General features: G+C 38.7%; 3 protein-coding genes and 1 long non-coding RNA gene across 5 annotated transcripts; 2 read left to right on the plus strand and 2 right to left on the minus strand.

Moving 5' to 3' along the window:
* Positions 1-709: 709 nt before the first annotated feature.
* Positions 710-4,636, minus strand: LOC147485812 (uncharacterized). Of its 2 annotated transcripts, none has more exons than XM_086572773.1 (7): positions 3,914-4,636; positions 3,540-3,765; positions 3,412-3,449; positions 2,048-2,121; positions 1,772-1,852; positions 1,552-1,652; positions 710-1,455 (listed from the first exon to the last, which is right to left on the minus strand). In XM_086572773.1, exons 1-4 carry the CDS (start codon positions 3,929-3,931, stop codon positions 2,059-2,061), a joined length of 345 nt encoding a protein of 114 aa, XP_086428899.1. In that variant the 5' UTR covers positions 3,932-4,636; the 3' UTR covers positions 710-1,455; positions 1,552-1,652; positions 1,772-1,852; positions 2,048-2,058. The 2 variants fall into 2 exon arrangements, with proteins under 2 accessions (XP_086428899.1, XP_086428898.1); XM_086572772.1 differs by having other exon boundaries at positions 1,566-1,652; positions 3,914-4,271.
* A 23-nt stretch (positions 4,637-4,659) lies between these two features.
* LOC147485813 (protein FAR1-RELATED SEQUENCE 5-like) lies at positions 4,660-7,344 on the plus strand (the record flags this gene model as incomplete). Its single annotated transcript, XM_086573587.1, has 2 exons — positions 4,660-5,799; positions 6,146-7,344. Coding segments are annotated over 2 exons (1,419 nt in total), but the record flags the coding sequence as incomplete, so codon positions are not given.
* On the plus strand, positions 6,440-7,485 carry LOC147485814 (uncharacterized; the record flags this gene model as incomplete). The annotated part of the gene is made up of 1 exon (XM_086573588.1): positions 6,440-7,485. A coding segment is annotated over one exon (813 nt), but the record flags the coding sequence as incomplete, so codon positions are not given.
* Positions 7,486-11,816: 4,331 nt separating this feature from the next.
* Positions 11,817-14,122, minus strand: LOC147485815 (uncharacterized). Its single transcript, XR_015202392.1, has 2 exons — positions 12,322-14,122; positions 11,817-12,040 (listed from the first exon to the last, which is right to left on the minus strand). It is a non-coding gene; the product is annotated as an uncharacterized LOC147485815 (long non-coding RNA).
* Between the last annotated feature and the right edge of the window lie 878 nt (positions 14,123-15,000).

Raw genomic sequence — 15,000 nt, forward strand, 5'->3', positions numbered from 1 at the left:
AACTTAACTTTCTGCAGGTAATGCGCTCTGATGGCAATAATGATCGGAGGTATGCGCTCAAATAGCACCTTTACTTTATATCATAACGAATGATATTGCCTACGTGGAAAAATTAGAAAGAATCATCCCTTGCCTCTTTTGAACACATGAGCATGCCCATGTGGGTTTAGGTGGAAAATTGTTTTCTACCAGCTTAAATATCTTAGTAAGAGCTTATTAGTTTAGCTGAAGATGCAACTCGTGTTGCATGGGGAGGATTAGAAATTGCATCAGCGGATGGGACAAGTCCACTAATGGGTTATGGGAAATTTCCTGATGCTACCTAGCACCTACAGCCATTCAGGTTTTTTCCCGAATGTGCTGACAATCAATGACGATATGATGCAGATTCCCCTTGTAATAACGGACAAAATTGTAGAACCCGAGAAGTGCTATGGCATCAAGGATGACGGAGATCAATCAACAGACAATTACAAATTCAATTATGGAGGTCCAGGAGGAGCTTGTGGAGCTTAACTGTTGTGAATTTCAAGCATACGGTTAACACAATCTCAAAATAATTAAGCTGGATTGACGCCCATTCATTTTTTTCCCCTCCCTCCTGGTTATTCCTGACAAAATTTGATTGGCAGTCATATCTTCCCTCCTTAAAATAACCAAGACACCCAAGTTAAAGTGTTAAACACTGAACAATGACAAGATGAAGGTAAACAATGAAAAATGTAGCTCACAGTATCTTATATGCAAAAAAAATTTACAAGCACATGTGAACAATTTCCAATAACTTGACCCCATGGAATGTGATTAACAATACAGTCCTGTTAACAATAATAATTAAACACATTCACACTAACCTCAACGCTAGATTAGACTAACCTTTCTGTTCCACCAAAAGAATTGAAGCAGAATCCAAAGCAGTGGAAGAACCTCTTGCCTACTTCTGACTAGAAAAAAATGGGATGAGTAACCTTCAGGTTTTATGTACTGTCAACTTCATCAGAGCTATTACGTTGGGATCTTGCAGACACTATTGGATCATGTTTCAACTTTGCCTGGGTGTTATATATTGTAGGAATTGTAGACTCAGTACTTGCATCTCTCTCCTTCAACACTTTGAGAATCTTTTTCACTATGATTCCAGCCCTTGACAGTTCTATCACAAATGTCTTTTTCTTTGGAAGATAGCCTTCCGCTAACAAAGGAACCTTGTAACTGTCTCCGAAGTGAGTGATTGTGATGACCGCACTCCACCTTAACCATCCATTGATCATCTTTTGGCATCTTTATACCTCTCAGAAGAAAAGGGCACTCGCTTCCACTTCTTTCGCAAGAGAAAAAGATACTAGAAATCTCGCCAAGAATGCCAAAATCAGATTTCTTTATTACAATTATGTTCCCAATTGTTCTTCCGACATCTCGAGTCCACTTGATGAGTTCATCACAACTGCTGAAGACCTATAAAATCAAATAGCAATAAACATAAAACATAAAGAAAACTAACAATTCGAAATATTAAAAATTGAAATGCATAGATAAATCAAGAAACCAAACCATAAACAACAGACCACATCTGTCGTAAAAATATCCGTGATATCAACTTTTTCAAAGGATTGTGATACGATATCACTGACAGGTTCAGATGTTACTGGTATCTAGAGTAAAGAAATCAAAAAACATGTCAATAATGTTTTTACTGAACTATAGTTCATTAAATGCCTCATACATAAGATGAAGGAAACAAAATGAAAGGTAAAATAATTCCAAGACTTACGGCGTTCACTTCTTGTGGACGCGGATCACTAAGATGGACATCATGATCCCTAGCAGATTGAGCAACATCTCCCACTGGTTCCTAAATAAGAAAGTAGTGGAAGTCCATACTGACAGGTTAGGATGTTATTGCTTTCTAAAATAAAGGAAGTCACAGTAATGGAACTACGAAAAATAACAAAAAAAACAGAATCATATATACGTATTTCATTACGGGCTGTAAGTTATACGTAATATAAAAGAAAGGAAATAAAAGTAAGATGATAAGAAGATTTACATTTTCTTCTTCTAGAGGAGGATCAACAATATGGAATTCAAGGTGGCAGCTACTTGAACATCTCCCATTGGCTCCTAAAAAAGAAAGTATATTCAAATGTCAAATATTAAGCAATTCCAACTCCTATGCAAATTATGTAAATTGTAACGAAAAGAAATGGTTTAACTGAGCTACTTGCACAATAGTAAGATTTGATCGAGTACACACAAAAGTACACTTGTACTCGTAAGAAATATTACGGTAACAACACACCACCAGGGATGATGACTCAATAGAGCTCTAGAAAATTGGAGAATGGATTAGAAGAAAGATGGGGAGAAAAGACTGCTGTAGTGGTGTAGGTGCTTTTCTTTCCCTTAATTTTCAAAGGAGGACTTGGTCAATCGCTGGAAGCTTTTACAAGTTCAGCTCTTGAGTAGGTGTTACAGCTTACAGGCAACAATAATTTGATTGAAAAATATATGAAACATGAAACTTAATAATTTGGAGGGAAGGAAACTTCTTGTACAATTGGCTTCTAAGTATCATATTATGTGATTAACTTTATCTTGTAACTTAGGCTGAGAGCAAGGCACGGAAATAATAACAAACTAGTCACTGTAAACGGATCCCTTTGCCAAGAAAAACTATTTATGGTATACAGGTCTTTTCTCTAGTGTTAAGAAGAGCAGATGTTACTCCACACATTTCAAAAGAATGAAGATACTTTTTACAAATAAGACTTGAACTTATACTTGCCAAATAGTGGAATGGGGTAATTAAATTAAAATTAAAAACTAAGGTGGAACACATTTAACATATATCTCGCAGGGTATAATTATTTGAGGAGGGGTTGCTGAAGATTTCAGTAGTAAACCACCCAGCTAATCTGGCTATCAGAAGCCTATGGTTCAATGTAGCTTAGTGTCGAGCCACTAGTCCAGGCGTGACTCTACGATAACAAGTGCAAAGAGTTGCTTCATATAGGTAAAACAAGATAAAGATTGGCTCAAAATTAAGGTCAGATGAAGTGGAACACCGGGGAATGTGTGTGTCCATTTCTTTTTTTCTTTTTTTTATTATTTCTTTAGGTTGAGGGGTGGGGACTGGGGGTTAAAGAAGTGATATACTAAGGGGTTAAAGAATGTCTTCCATATAATTTTGTCTAAGCTAAGAGTTTATTTAAAAAACACCTTGGTATTTCATTCATAAACTTGAAACTGAACATTGAGCTAGGGGTACAGTAATACAGTATTAATTTAAAAGTGACAATCCAGCATATTAATTGTAACCGCAGCTTCAATAAGGATATCAAAGAAAATTTTCAACAGCCCCTCTATCCACAAGTAGAGAAGAATTTGAGCAATAAATAAATTAAAGCTTACAATAACATCGGGAAACTGCTCCAATGTTGGTTCCACTCCTTCAAAAAACAAAGAAACCACTATTAGAAATCCACTCAAATCAATGCAATAACATCAGGTTAAAATAATCCAAACATATCCCAAAACACCTTGACTTGTAACTGTCTGCAACTTCCAACCAGCACCATAGTCAACGAGAATAGAATTAGGACCAAAGATTATAGGTTCTTCTCCTTGTTTAACAGCTGCAATGTACAAAGCTGAAGGAACTCCAGAGCCTATTCTCTGATTAATCAATTGCAAAGCAAATCCGGCTTCGGTGCCAGCGGAAAATCGCCTAACTTTACCCGAACTTTTGCAGAATATTTCTAAGAACTACACACATTAATTTTATAGAATCAACTTCAAAGCCAAAATCCAAAAAGATAACTTGAAAATTCAACTAAATAGATAAATTTGACTTTATCTTAATATTACTAAAATCCCATCATAAGAAGAGAATAACGATACAAGTGTTGAGTACCTCTTTGTGTTCGGCCATTGAAGAGGGAGCTTAATAAGCTACAAAGAGGAAGAATGAGTTTGAGATATCGGCATATAACAAAATGCCAACACTACGAAGTCGAAAATGTCAACATTACTGTACATATTCATTTCGTTGGACATTGTTGCCATTTTCTGTTAGCTGCAAATACGTTACTGAAGCAAACAAGTTTTCAGATATTAGAATCATTAGATGGAGAGGGGCTATATGAATGAATGTGCAAAACAAATATTTTTAGATGATCATGTTTTAAATGTCGATTTCGACTGTCGAACCATCTTTTGTATTCTTTTAGATGATCATGTTTTCCGGGTATGCCTCATTTTTTATTCTTTTTTTGTTTATTCGTCCACTCTTAGTAGACACGGTCAAGTTATATCCTTTCTGTTTGAGTATAAATATCCAAGGAGTGGAACTTGACTTGTTGAGCTTCGATTACTAATGCTTGGGTATGTTATAATTAATCTTCAAATTCTCACAACATATATTCATTTTATTTTAAATTCTTTGAACTAATTAAATGTTAATGCCATTGCTATAGGATATGCCGAGCGAGAACCTTGATCTCACTGAACAATTCACCACTGACCTGGTAAATCTAGCTAGCTTTTTCCTATTCTAATATTGTTCTAAACCATTGTTATCTCGTATATTGATAATTGGTTATATATTTTGACTTGAATATAGGTTTTTGAAAGTCGCAACGATTTTCTTACATGGGCTAGAGATACAGGGAAAAATGCGGGTGTATTGTAGTGATAAAGAAATCTGATTATGCTCATTCAGGAAGGACGCCCAGATTGTTGTTTGCTTGTGAGAGGTATGGAATATATCGACCCAAAAAGAAAGTGAATGAAAATCAAGAAGAAGAAAAAATAGCTGATGAAAACTGCGGAGAAAAGAAAAAACAACGAAAGAGAAAGACTAGTACAAAGAGATGTGATTGTCCTTTCTTGCTCAAGGGGATTCATTTGTCCGGGCCTGAAGACAGATGGAAAGTAAGTGTTGATTGTGGTCGCCATAACCATTCGTTGGCGACCTACTTAGAAGGTCATTCTTATGCTGGTAGATTAACAAATGCGGAAAGGCAAGTTTCGTTTGAGATGACTAAAAATGGTGTTAGGCCAAGTCAGATACTTAATGTCATCAAGGAGCGCGATCCTAACAACAAAAGCACAAAGCAGCAAATATACAATCACCGTGCAAAGTTGAGACGTGATGAAAGGACTGGGAGATCACAAATGCAATATCTAATGGACATTCTGGATAAGAATCAGTACTATGAATGGAACCGGCGTGAGAAAGATACTAATGTTGTGACTGACTTGTTTTGGGCACATCCAGAGTCTATAAAACTGGTGAAGTGCGTCCCTTTTGTCTTGATTATGGACTCTACTTACAAGATTAACAGATATCGTTGGTCATTGTTTGAGGTAGTAGGGGTCACATCTACTATGAAGACATTTTCCGTTTGTTTTGCATTGTTTGAGAATGAAAAGGAAGATAACTATCTATGGGCATTAGAGCGACTGCATTCTTTACTAAATAATGAGACGCTGCCATCAATGATAGTAACTGACAGGGAGTTCGCATTAATGAATAGTGTAGAAAAGATTTTTCCAAATGCAAACTGCATGTTGTGTCGATGGCATATTCAGAGGAATATTTTGGCTAAGGGCAGAAAACTTCTCTCCGATGAGGATATATGGAAATCTTTTTACGATGACTGGAATAAAGTGATGATGTCTGATACAGTTGATGATTACAATTTTCACTTCGAGGCGTTGGAGAGAGACTATCTTGATTTTACAAACCTCCTTGATTACATAAAAAAAAAATTGGTTGCCACACAGAGAGCTATTTGTGTCTGACTGGATCGATCACTACATGCATTTAGGTTGCACTACAACTGGTAGAGTGGAAAGTGCACATGCTAAATTGAAAAGGTACATGGGTTATATGTCAACATCTGACTTTGTTGGTTTATGGCAATCAATGCATTTAATGATAACTGAGCAACTTACAGAGATATATGCATCATTTGAGCGCAGGTTGAATAATGTGAGACACGACTTTAGACTTCTCACTTTAGTAGAGTTGAGGGGTTTTGTTTCCAAAGATGCTATGGAGATGATTTTTAAAGAGAGAAAGCATGGTGGATTAGGGGGTATGGCAACTGAAGAATGTGGGTGTGTGTTGTGACGTACACATGGCTTACCTTGTGCATGTGAAGTAATTGGTTATGATCGACTCCATAAACCAATTTCGTTGGATACAGTCCATTATTTCTGGAAAAAGCTTTCGAGAGTTCCCACACCAAGAGTCAATGACGATGTCGATTTGCACCCTGAAATTTCAAACATTATGAAACGCTTTGAAGATGGTGATGATAGTTACAAACAATATCTCCTGAAGAAACTTAAGGAAATTACCCATCCAAATACTTCTTGTTTGGTTGAGCCTAAGGAAAAGACTAAAACAAGAGGTTGACCAAAAGGTAGCACGCAGAAGAAGTTATTGCAGGACGAGTCTTCAACCAAACGAGATCCTTCATATTTTGAACATGTACTAGGCACACCTGAGATTGCATTATCTGGTTCGGTGTCATTAATTGTTACATCACAATGTGCATCTAAGAAGCAAAAGTTGAAGGTGACTCGCGCTAAAACCGCCTCTTCAGTGGAACTCATCTCTTCGATCCCAAATATGACTCATGCGATGGAGATCCTCTCTGCATTTCCAATTGAAGTCAAGGGTTTGATTGCTGATATTAACAATGTAAGCTCGGATGGTAATTGTGGATTTCGAGCTGTGGCACTTGCACTTGGAATGGGACATGGGAACTGGAAACAAGTTCGGGATGACTTGTGTCTAGAATTGGCAGCCAACAAATCATTCTACACAAGTATTTTGGGTGATGAAGTTAAGTACAAAAACGTTTATGATAGGATACATTGTGATAAGAGTCCATGTGGAGAAGAGAACTGGATGAGTATGCTTGATTGTGGTCCTCTTATTGCTTCCTGTTACAATGTTGTGGTTGTTCATCTCTCTCCACAAGCACGCTATACTTGTCTTCCCTTGAAATCTTCTCCTCCCTCAAAAAGTTCGCTGAGGGTCATCGCTGTTGCTTTGGTTAATAACTGTCATTTTATGCATGCACTTTTGAAGCTAGATTGTCCACTACCATTGCCTATTGCTTCATGGAAGCAGGGAGTGCAAGCTAGTGCAAGAGCATGGAGAACAATTTTCGAAGCTCGATTTGAAGCATTTGAAGCAATGGTTCAAAGAAATACAACATCTGTTGTGTTGGACTAGTGATTATCTACATGTCAAGTCCATTTTGGTCAGTTTTAATTTGACGAACATGTGCACTGTTAATTTTTCATCAATTTTGTCAGTTTAGGCTACGTCCATTTAGTGTTGTGCTTCCCATATAGTTTCATTTCATTTTCTTACAATTACAGTTTCATGTTTTAATGTTGAAAGTACTTTAGGAATATGTAACCTCTATGAAATGCCCATGGCTTCATCTTGTTTTGTGACCAAAATTTATGTTAGCAAAAACTATTGTTGAACTTAATTTGGAACTGCATTTCTATTTGAAATTTACTCAAATAATTTGTGTGCACTATGAATATACCACAAGCAGGTTAAAAAAAAATAGAACTAACGCCTTCAAATAAAGCCAATACATCTCTCCATTCTTACTATCATATAATTTTGCACCAAAACAAAAAAAAAAGTATGAGAGATGAGAGTGGTGAGTGGTGAGAGAGAGAAACAAAAAATTCTACATATTGGGATAGACAGAAATGGTTAATTGGAGCAATATTGTAAACATAGAAACTTCAAGCTCACTCTTTCTGTTACAGAGAAACAAGTGATTTCAAAAATTAATTAATGGATATCTATGGGTATGGGTATGTGTTATGGTCACACGATAAACTTATTAGATACGGTGAATATATCTATGGACCAACATATGGACGGTGAGAATAAAGAAGCGGGGAGAGTATCAATTTTTACGGTGAGAATATCTCTACCCTATTTTTTATTGTGCTTCAACAAAAGGCAAAGTACACTCCAACCACACCAGAAGTGGCTTGACATTTTCATGAGTGACGTCTCACAGTTGGCTTATACTTCCATTTGGGACTCCAAATTTGTCCACTTCTTAATCCCTCTGGGGTTTCTCTATTGGCGCATTCATACCAGCCATCTTGGCGCTCGAACAAGATCATTATATATCCATCTGTATTACAAAACAAACAAACAAATTAACATAATAATAATAAACTTCCATTTGTTTCTGCAATATATTAAATATATAAAATAAACACCATTAAATAGTGTAAAAGAGCGTTTTAGTTCACCTTTACATACAAGGTAAGTGGGAGATGGGGATTGAATAAGGTAAAGACCGAGTTCGTTGCTGAGCGAACTGCCTACGTATCTTCTCTTGATTCTGGGGGGAGAGAAGAATCAAGTCTGACGTAGTTCATGTAGGTGGTATTTATAGATATTGAGGGTACAAATCCACGAGACACGTGTACTGCCATGCACAAGTGTGGGGTGGAGATTAAGAATGAGTGTTAGGTTGGCTTTGGTAGGAATTATGTGATGATTGGGAGTGGTTGTAGTAGTTCATTTATCACGGTGATTAGAAGTACAGGTATGGCTCTGATAATGATTGCTTCTGGATAAGGGATGGTGTCATCAGATGAAGCGTTCTATTTGAGGTCGTCTGTTCGACCTATGATATCTTGTAGCGAGCTGAGATAGACCACCTACATGAAGTGAGCTCAACACAAAGTGATCTTGGGGGCAATAATGAACATGTGCTTAATATTCTTGAATGAGAATATTATTTCCTTACACAGGCCCCTCTTAGTAGGTCATGCTATACATTGAAGCGATCTGCTGAGAGAAAACGATGGCACGTGTTCTACGTGAGTGGATAAGCGGACTGGTGAGAGCGGAAGTGTCTATCGTACTGGGGAGGTTGACTCGTGTCATGTGACGACCTGGTGTGCGGTACAACTTGCACGTGGTTGGCACATGAGAGAATTAGAGCAATTGTGGGGGAAACGTATCGCCGCATTTTCCAGACTCTTGAAATGACAGGTCCTTGGTACACATGTGCGGACTAGGGCGTAGGTTGTAATCATATTACATTGGGAACTGAACAGGCAGTTATTCAAAACCAATTTTCAGAGAACTTAAAAGTTATTTTCTGTTTTATTCTTCAACAAAACCGCAGGCTAGGGTTTCTCAGGTGAGTGCTTTTGCTGCCGCTGCTTTTCCATTTTCTATTTTCTTTCTTCTTGTTCAAGTGTTGTGTGTATAGGAAGTAGGTCGGTGTTAGGTTTTGTTGCTTAGGTTTGGGTATTTGATAAGAAGAAAACACAAAATGTCAGACTCTGACGATACGCGATCGAAAGAGGTTCAGGAAGTATCTTTAAGTTGTGGTGAATATGAGGAAGATAAGGAGGAGTCGGTGGGTTTTGAAAGTGGCTCTGAGGATGATGATGTTGAGGTTAGGGATGATGAGGATAGGGCACAATCTGGTACTGTGGGTGATGTAGCTAGCACTTCAGATCATGATGAGGGGTCGTCATCTAGTGGGTTACCCCTTAGGACGGTGGATCAACTTGCAGTGAGTGTGTTCCCCGAACTGAGGGCAGTTTATAGGATAGAGGTAAACGACTTGGAGATACACGACCCAGGTCAGAATGAAAATGTGCGGAGTGAGGAGTATAACCCTCCGAACTATGGGATAATAATATGTGAAGGGTAGCTGAGGGCTAGTATGAGAATACCGTTCTCGAAGCTGGTTTGTGACTTTTTAAATCACTGTTGGAAATCCCCCTGTTAGTTTGTTGGTAACACTTGGCGGCTGTTCAAGGTATTCGATTTACTGAATGCGAGTGGTGAATACCGCATAGGGGTATCTGATATTACTGAGCATTTCATTGTAAAGCGATCTCGTAATTTCAACTTTAGCTTGCAAACTATGACTGGGCGTTCTAGTGTGATAGATGGTGTAAGCAATGAGGCTTGGAAGAAGAGGTTGTTGCTGTTAGTTGGGAACTACTGTGCTAGAGGATGTAATTTGCAAACTAGGGTTTGCAATATTGCTGGTGGGTAGGAGTGCGTTCACTTATAGTTTTGATGGTTCGGTTATTGTTATTTTGACTGACATGGGTTTTTGTTGTGCTTGCAGAGTTCGCTGTAAAGAAACAAACTAATCGGAAGGAAATAGAGAAGTTCGCAAGGTTGACTCAGGCTAAAAAACAAGCGAAACTACCTGAAGTCGCTCATTTCTTTGTGGAAAAAGGAGGTCCAGTGATCAGGGAGAAAATGAGAGATCAGAAGAAAAGGGCTCGGGGTCAAACTAGTGAAAAAGTGATGGAGAAGCGAAAGAGCGATTTAGTGACGAGGGAGGATAGAAATAGAGGTCGCGCTGGTCCTAGGCGACCTGCTAGGGGAGCTGGTGCCTCAGGGGTTGGTGGGTCGGGTGTGCGACCTGAATGGAGGTCTATTGGTGCGCTTGTGGAGCTGGACAGGGTAGTTTTCAACCCTCATGAGCGGAGCAGCTCATTGAAGAGGAGGGCTGATGCGTCTGAACAGGACGCTGCAAGGGTTGTCAAAGTTGTGAAGCATCTGCTTGGGAGAGCTCGATCTTCGGGGGTTCTAGTGGTGGGCGAAGTTGGCGGTCTGACCACTCGTGAGTCTGGTCGAGGCCGGCACCGCCATGGACTTGGAAACCTTTGGGATCAGGCAGAGTTCGCCCCCAGCAACTTGAGAGCCCACCCCGTTGGCGAAGGCGAAGTCCCCAAGTAAGGTGAGTGGGAAGTCTGCTGTGACTGTTGAGGATTTGGAGTCCCAAGCGGTATACTTGGATGACCAGGGGGTGCAACATACTGTGAGGCGAACTGATGTCAGCTTCAAGTCAAGTAAGATATTAGTGTGCCTGCTTGATCATATAGCTCTAGATGGCAACCGTAAGGAGCTAGATGCCAAGGGGCAAGCTGATAACTTGAAGCGAATGGACATTGCACAATGCCTGGTAAATGAAATTTTCCAAATCTGGGTTGCTTGTTCGTCTATGAGGACGCTGCAAACTGATTGCTATTGTATGTGTGCTAATGCAGCTTGTGAGTGGGTATCAGAAGCTGAAAGAGATCGCCCAGTTCGCTGAATTAGATAGAGAGACTGTGCTGAAGCTGAAAGACGAGATGAAGAATGTTCAGGACGCGTGTAGCATAGATCGCCAGGAGCTTGATGAGGTAAAGAAAGAGCACCAGGCGCTTAAGTTGGCGAAGCTGCTGAATGATAGCGAGGTGGAAGACCTTAAGCTGAAATTACATGCTACTGAGGAGAACGTTGCAGTTGCGACTGGCGAAATTGGTAGGTTGAATGACTATGCCCAGCACTGCAAGAGAGTTGCTCAAGATGCTACTAAAGCGTATGACAATCTGGATGCTGATTACCTTGAGCTGGAGGCAGATTATAAAGCCTTGAAAGAGGAGTATGATCGCAGGGATCCCAGTACCTCATTGGTACCTGTGCAGGGAAATGCATGTGATGCTCCTACTTCTGCAGTACCTGCTTAAGAGGCCGGTCGTTGAATCCCAAACTGAAGGTGTTACGCCAGATGTGTTTGTGAACTTAGGTGCGGATGGTCTTTCGATTGTGGTTGAAGGGGGTGATGTCACAGCCCGATTTTCTAAACAATTACAAAGTGAATATTTGAAATATAAATATCTCAAACATCCTTATGCTCAATTGTCTAAAAACCCAGGCTATGACGGGGTGGATACAACTCATGCCAAAACCGAAAACCCACATCATAACAGAATCAACTTAATAACAATAATCTCCAAAATTCTCTATTTCACTTTATAAAAAGTCTATCTTCCGTCCCAATAAAACATCAAACCACTCTAAGAATAACAGGTCTTCAACATCGTATTTTCATGTCATATGAATACAAAACTACATTATTACATACTTCCAAAAAGATCAAACCTAATAAAAGAACTAACGAACTGCTCCAAGAAACAAATCCAAATCAAACGTCGTGGTTCCACTGCCTTCCACCTATGTTCCCAATAACACACCCACGTTGCCAAAACAAAGCAAACATGGGTCAGCAAAATGGAATTTGCTGGTATGAGTAGACTAACAACATAAAAACATTGTCATACTTTAATTATCCATACAATCACTTTATATTTTCCCATAACTTAATCATTCTCAGCTTGGAAGACAGGTAGTTCCGTCATTTCAACCGGCATAGTTTCTTCCCAAGCAAGACTTCCATTCTATTAACTCATTATAATAACTCATTTTAATAACTAAGTAATTGAATTAAATCTTACCGATATCCATTTCTGTATAAGAGTAGGACAACGTCCCTACACAAAAGATTATTAAGTCCTACCTTCCTGCAAACGGAAGTTAGAAATTTTATATAACATATGTAAATATCATATAGGTATTCAAATGTAAACCCAAGCACACTCGCACAATCAAATTAATTTCTCTTATTAGTTAATCAATTACTTTTCTTATACACCCACCATTTAGTACCTATGTACCTTAGGTCATTCCCGCCACATTCAAGGAATACCCAACCCTACATTCCTGTACACTCAAGGAATATAACTAACCCGCAAGGCGAATACCTTAGTTCCTCTCTAGGGCAGTCCAAACAATCTAGTTATTCATGGCACATTCAATGAATACCCAATTATAACGCTAACGGGTCATTTATGGCACATTCAATAAATGCCCACCTATCACATGACATCTTCAGTCATAAGTCTCATTTCCAAAACTTGATAAGTGGAGAGATCTAAAAGGGTGCGGTAAATTTGTTTATGCATTATTGAACTTTATTGCATATATTATTTCAGATCGAAACGAGGAGTATCTTGTTTCTTGTATTATTGTTTACGCGTTATTAATATATCGATGTCTAAGTGTCATAACATCGTATCTCATAAAAGACTGAAATATCACATAGTAAATATACACATACACGTATATATAGAAAGGTCTTAGCCTAAAGCCCAGCACGCTTATAGCCCTAGACCTATCCCAATAGACCTAATCATTTGCCAAGTCAAATGTCAAACTTGGTCAACTTATCAAAATCAACCCTGGTCAACAGTCAAAGTCAACCTGTCATTTCCATGTTCAATTGGTTCATAGTCATAGCCATAGTTCATGGCTAAGGTCAAAGTGCATGGTTCATAGGCTCATGGCATGGTTAAGGTCATGGGTCGGACCCAACTAGAAATATCTAAAAGAAACAGATCCACTTAAAACAGTAATGACCCAGCCCCTAACTTAAATGAGAAATCGGCTCAAATCAACTTAAATGAGAGACCAGCTCAAATAAAAAGGAAAAGACCGGCCCAAACAAATGAAATTAGATTAGACTCATCACTTATGACCGTACCAAACCTTTAAACATAACCTCAAGCCATGCCCAACACATATCCGGCCCAACTCAAACCTTCTAAGTTAATTCCGGCCCCAACAAAATAGCCCAAGCCCACCTAAGAGGAACATGATCTCTTCTTCTTCCTCACGCTCATCAGCAGCTCTCCTCCGCGAATTTCGGCCACCAACAACTCCTCTATACCGCCCCCTCATCCCAGCGGTTTGACTCCTCCCTAAAAACCCAGTATGTCGATACCATCCAATATAAATTCTATCACTCCTCCAAAATCGCGTTTTGACGCCATTAATGGACATTCAAGCTTTAACAGCACCATTAACAGCCCTCACACACACACTACATTACCCCCATCACCAACAATCCATTCCAATACTCAACCAAAACCACAACAACACAGTTCCAATAATCTAAGCTACTGGGAGATTTTCTGGCCGCCATTAATGCCCTTCCAAAGCTCCAACAACCCCCGACATCAACCAAACATCAACAATCCACAATCAACCAAATCAATACTATATATACAAGTTCAAACATGATTTACAGGACGATTCTTTCATTTGGGGCTTTAGCCGCCATTAACAACCTCCCGAGGTCGAACAGTTCCAACAAATAAACTTATAGAGTTTTTACTAATTAAGCAAATTAATATAAATGACATCTAACTCGTTTAACAAATTCGACATGATGAAAAAGTATCGACAGTAAGCATAGCAAAAATATATTGAACGGAAACAAAGCTCTGACAGTACCTGTAGTTTCGGTGAAATAGATTTAAAAAAAATATAACTATTCACTATTTGTAAACCGAACAGCTAGATTTCCGAAAGCGGAAAAACCCCAAAAGACCGAAGTCGGTTGTCGCGCGAAGAAGACGGTCTTCCTCATTCGAAACCTTTTATTTTTACTCTTACACAGCAACTCGTCACTAATGTTACTCTCCTTTCCGTTTTTTCTTTTCTTTTCTTTTCTTTTCTAGATAAAAACTCTCTGTGTTTTTAAAAACTTCGCGTGAACTCCTTTTTGTTTTCAAACTCTCCTAAAAACAAGGAATGAAAGTTTATCTATTTACCCTAATGAGTTTCCTATTCTTACTAATATATATCCTATCTTTTGTTTTATTTATTATTTATTATTATTATTATTATTATTATTATTAGGAAAAATAAAAGATAAAACACGGGGTGTTATAGGTGATGTAGAGGTTGAAGACCCTTTAGTTGTTGACAATTTGGTTGTGCTTCCTGGAGTTTGAGAGTTGTGAGGGTATTTTCTTGATTATGATGTTTGTAAGTTGTGATACATTAGAGCTGGTTTTTTGGAATAACCTGGACAGTTCAACTTTCTTTTTGTTATGGTTGTCAAGATACTGAGCGAACTAGTTCCCCGTATTGTTATGGGGAGCTCGTCGTATGATGAATGGTGATTAGCCAAGCTAGATTTCCTAAGTAGACTTAGCAGCTCGGCACAAGTCATCTTTTTGCTTTTATGAAATGCTGGTTTCTTGCTTTTCCACTCTGTTCACCTTTTGTCTGTGTGAATGTATGATTCTTGATATTGCTATAATGATATGTTTGTGTGAATGACTTCTGGT

The sequence above is a fragment of the Coptis chinensis genome, chromosome 7 (assembly GCF_015680905.1).
Source record: "Coptis chinensis isolate HL-2020 chromosome 7, ASM1568090v1, whole genome shotgun sequence".
Classification (NCBI taxonomy): domain Eukaryota; kingdom Viridiplantae; phylum Streptophyta; class Magnoliopsida; order Ranunculales; family Ranunculaceae; genus Coptis; species Coptis chinensis.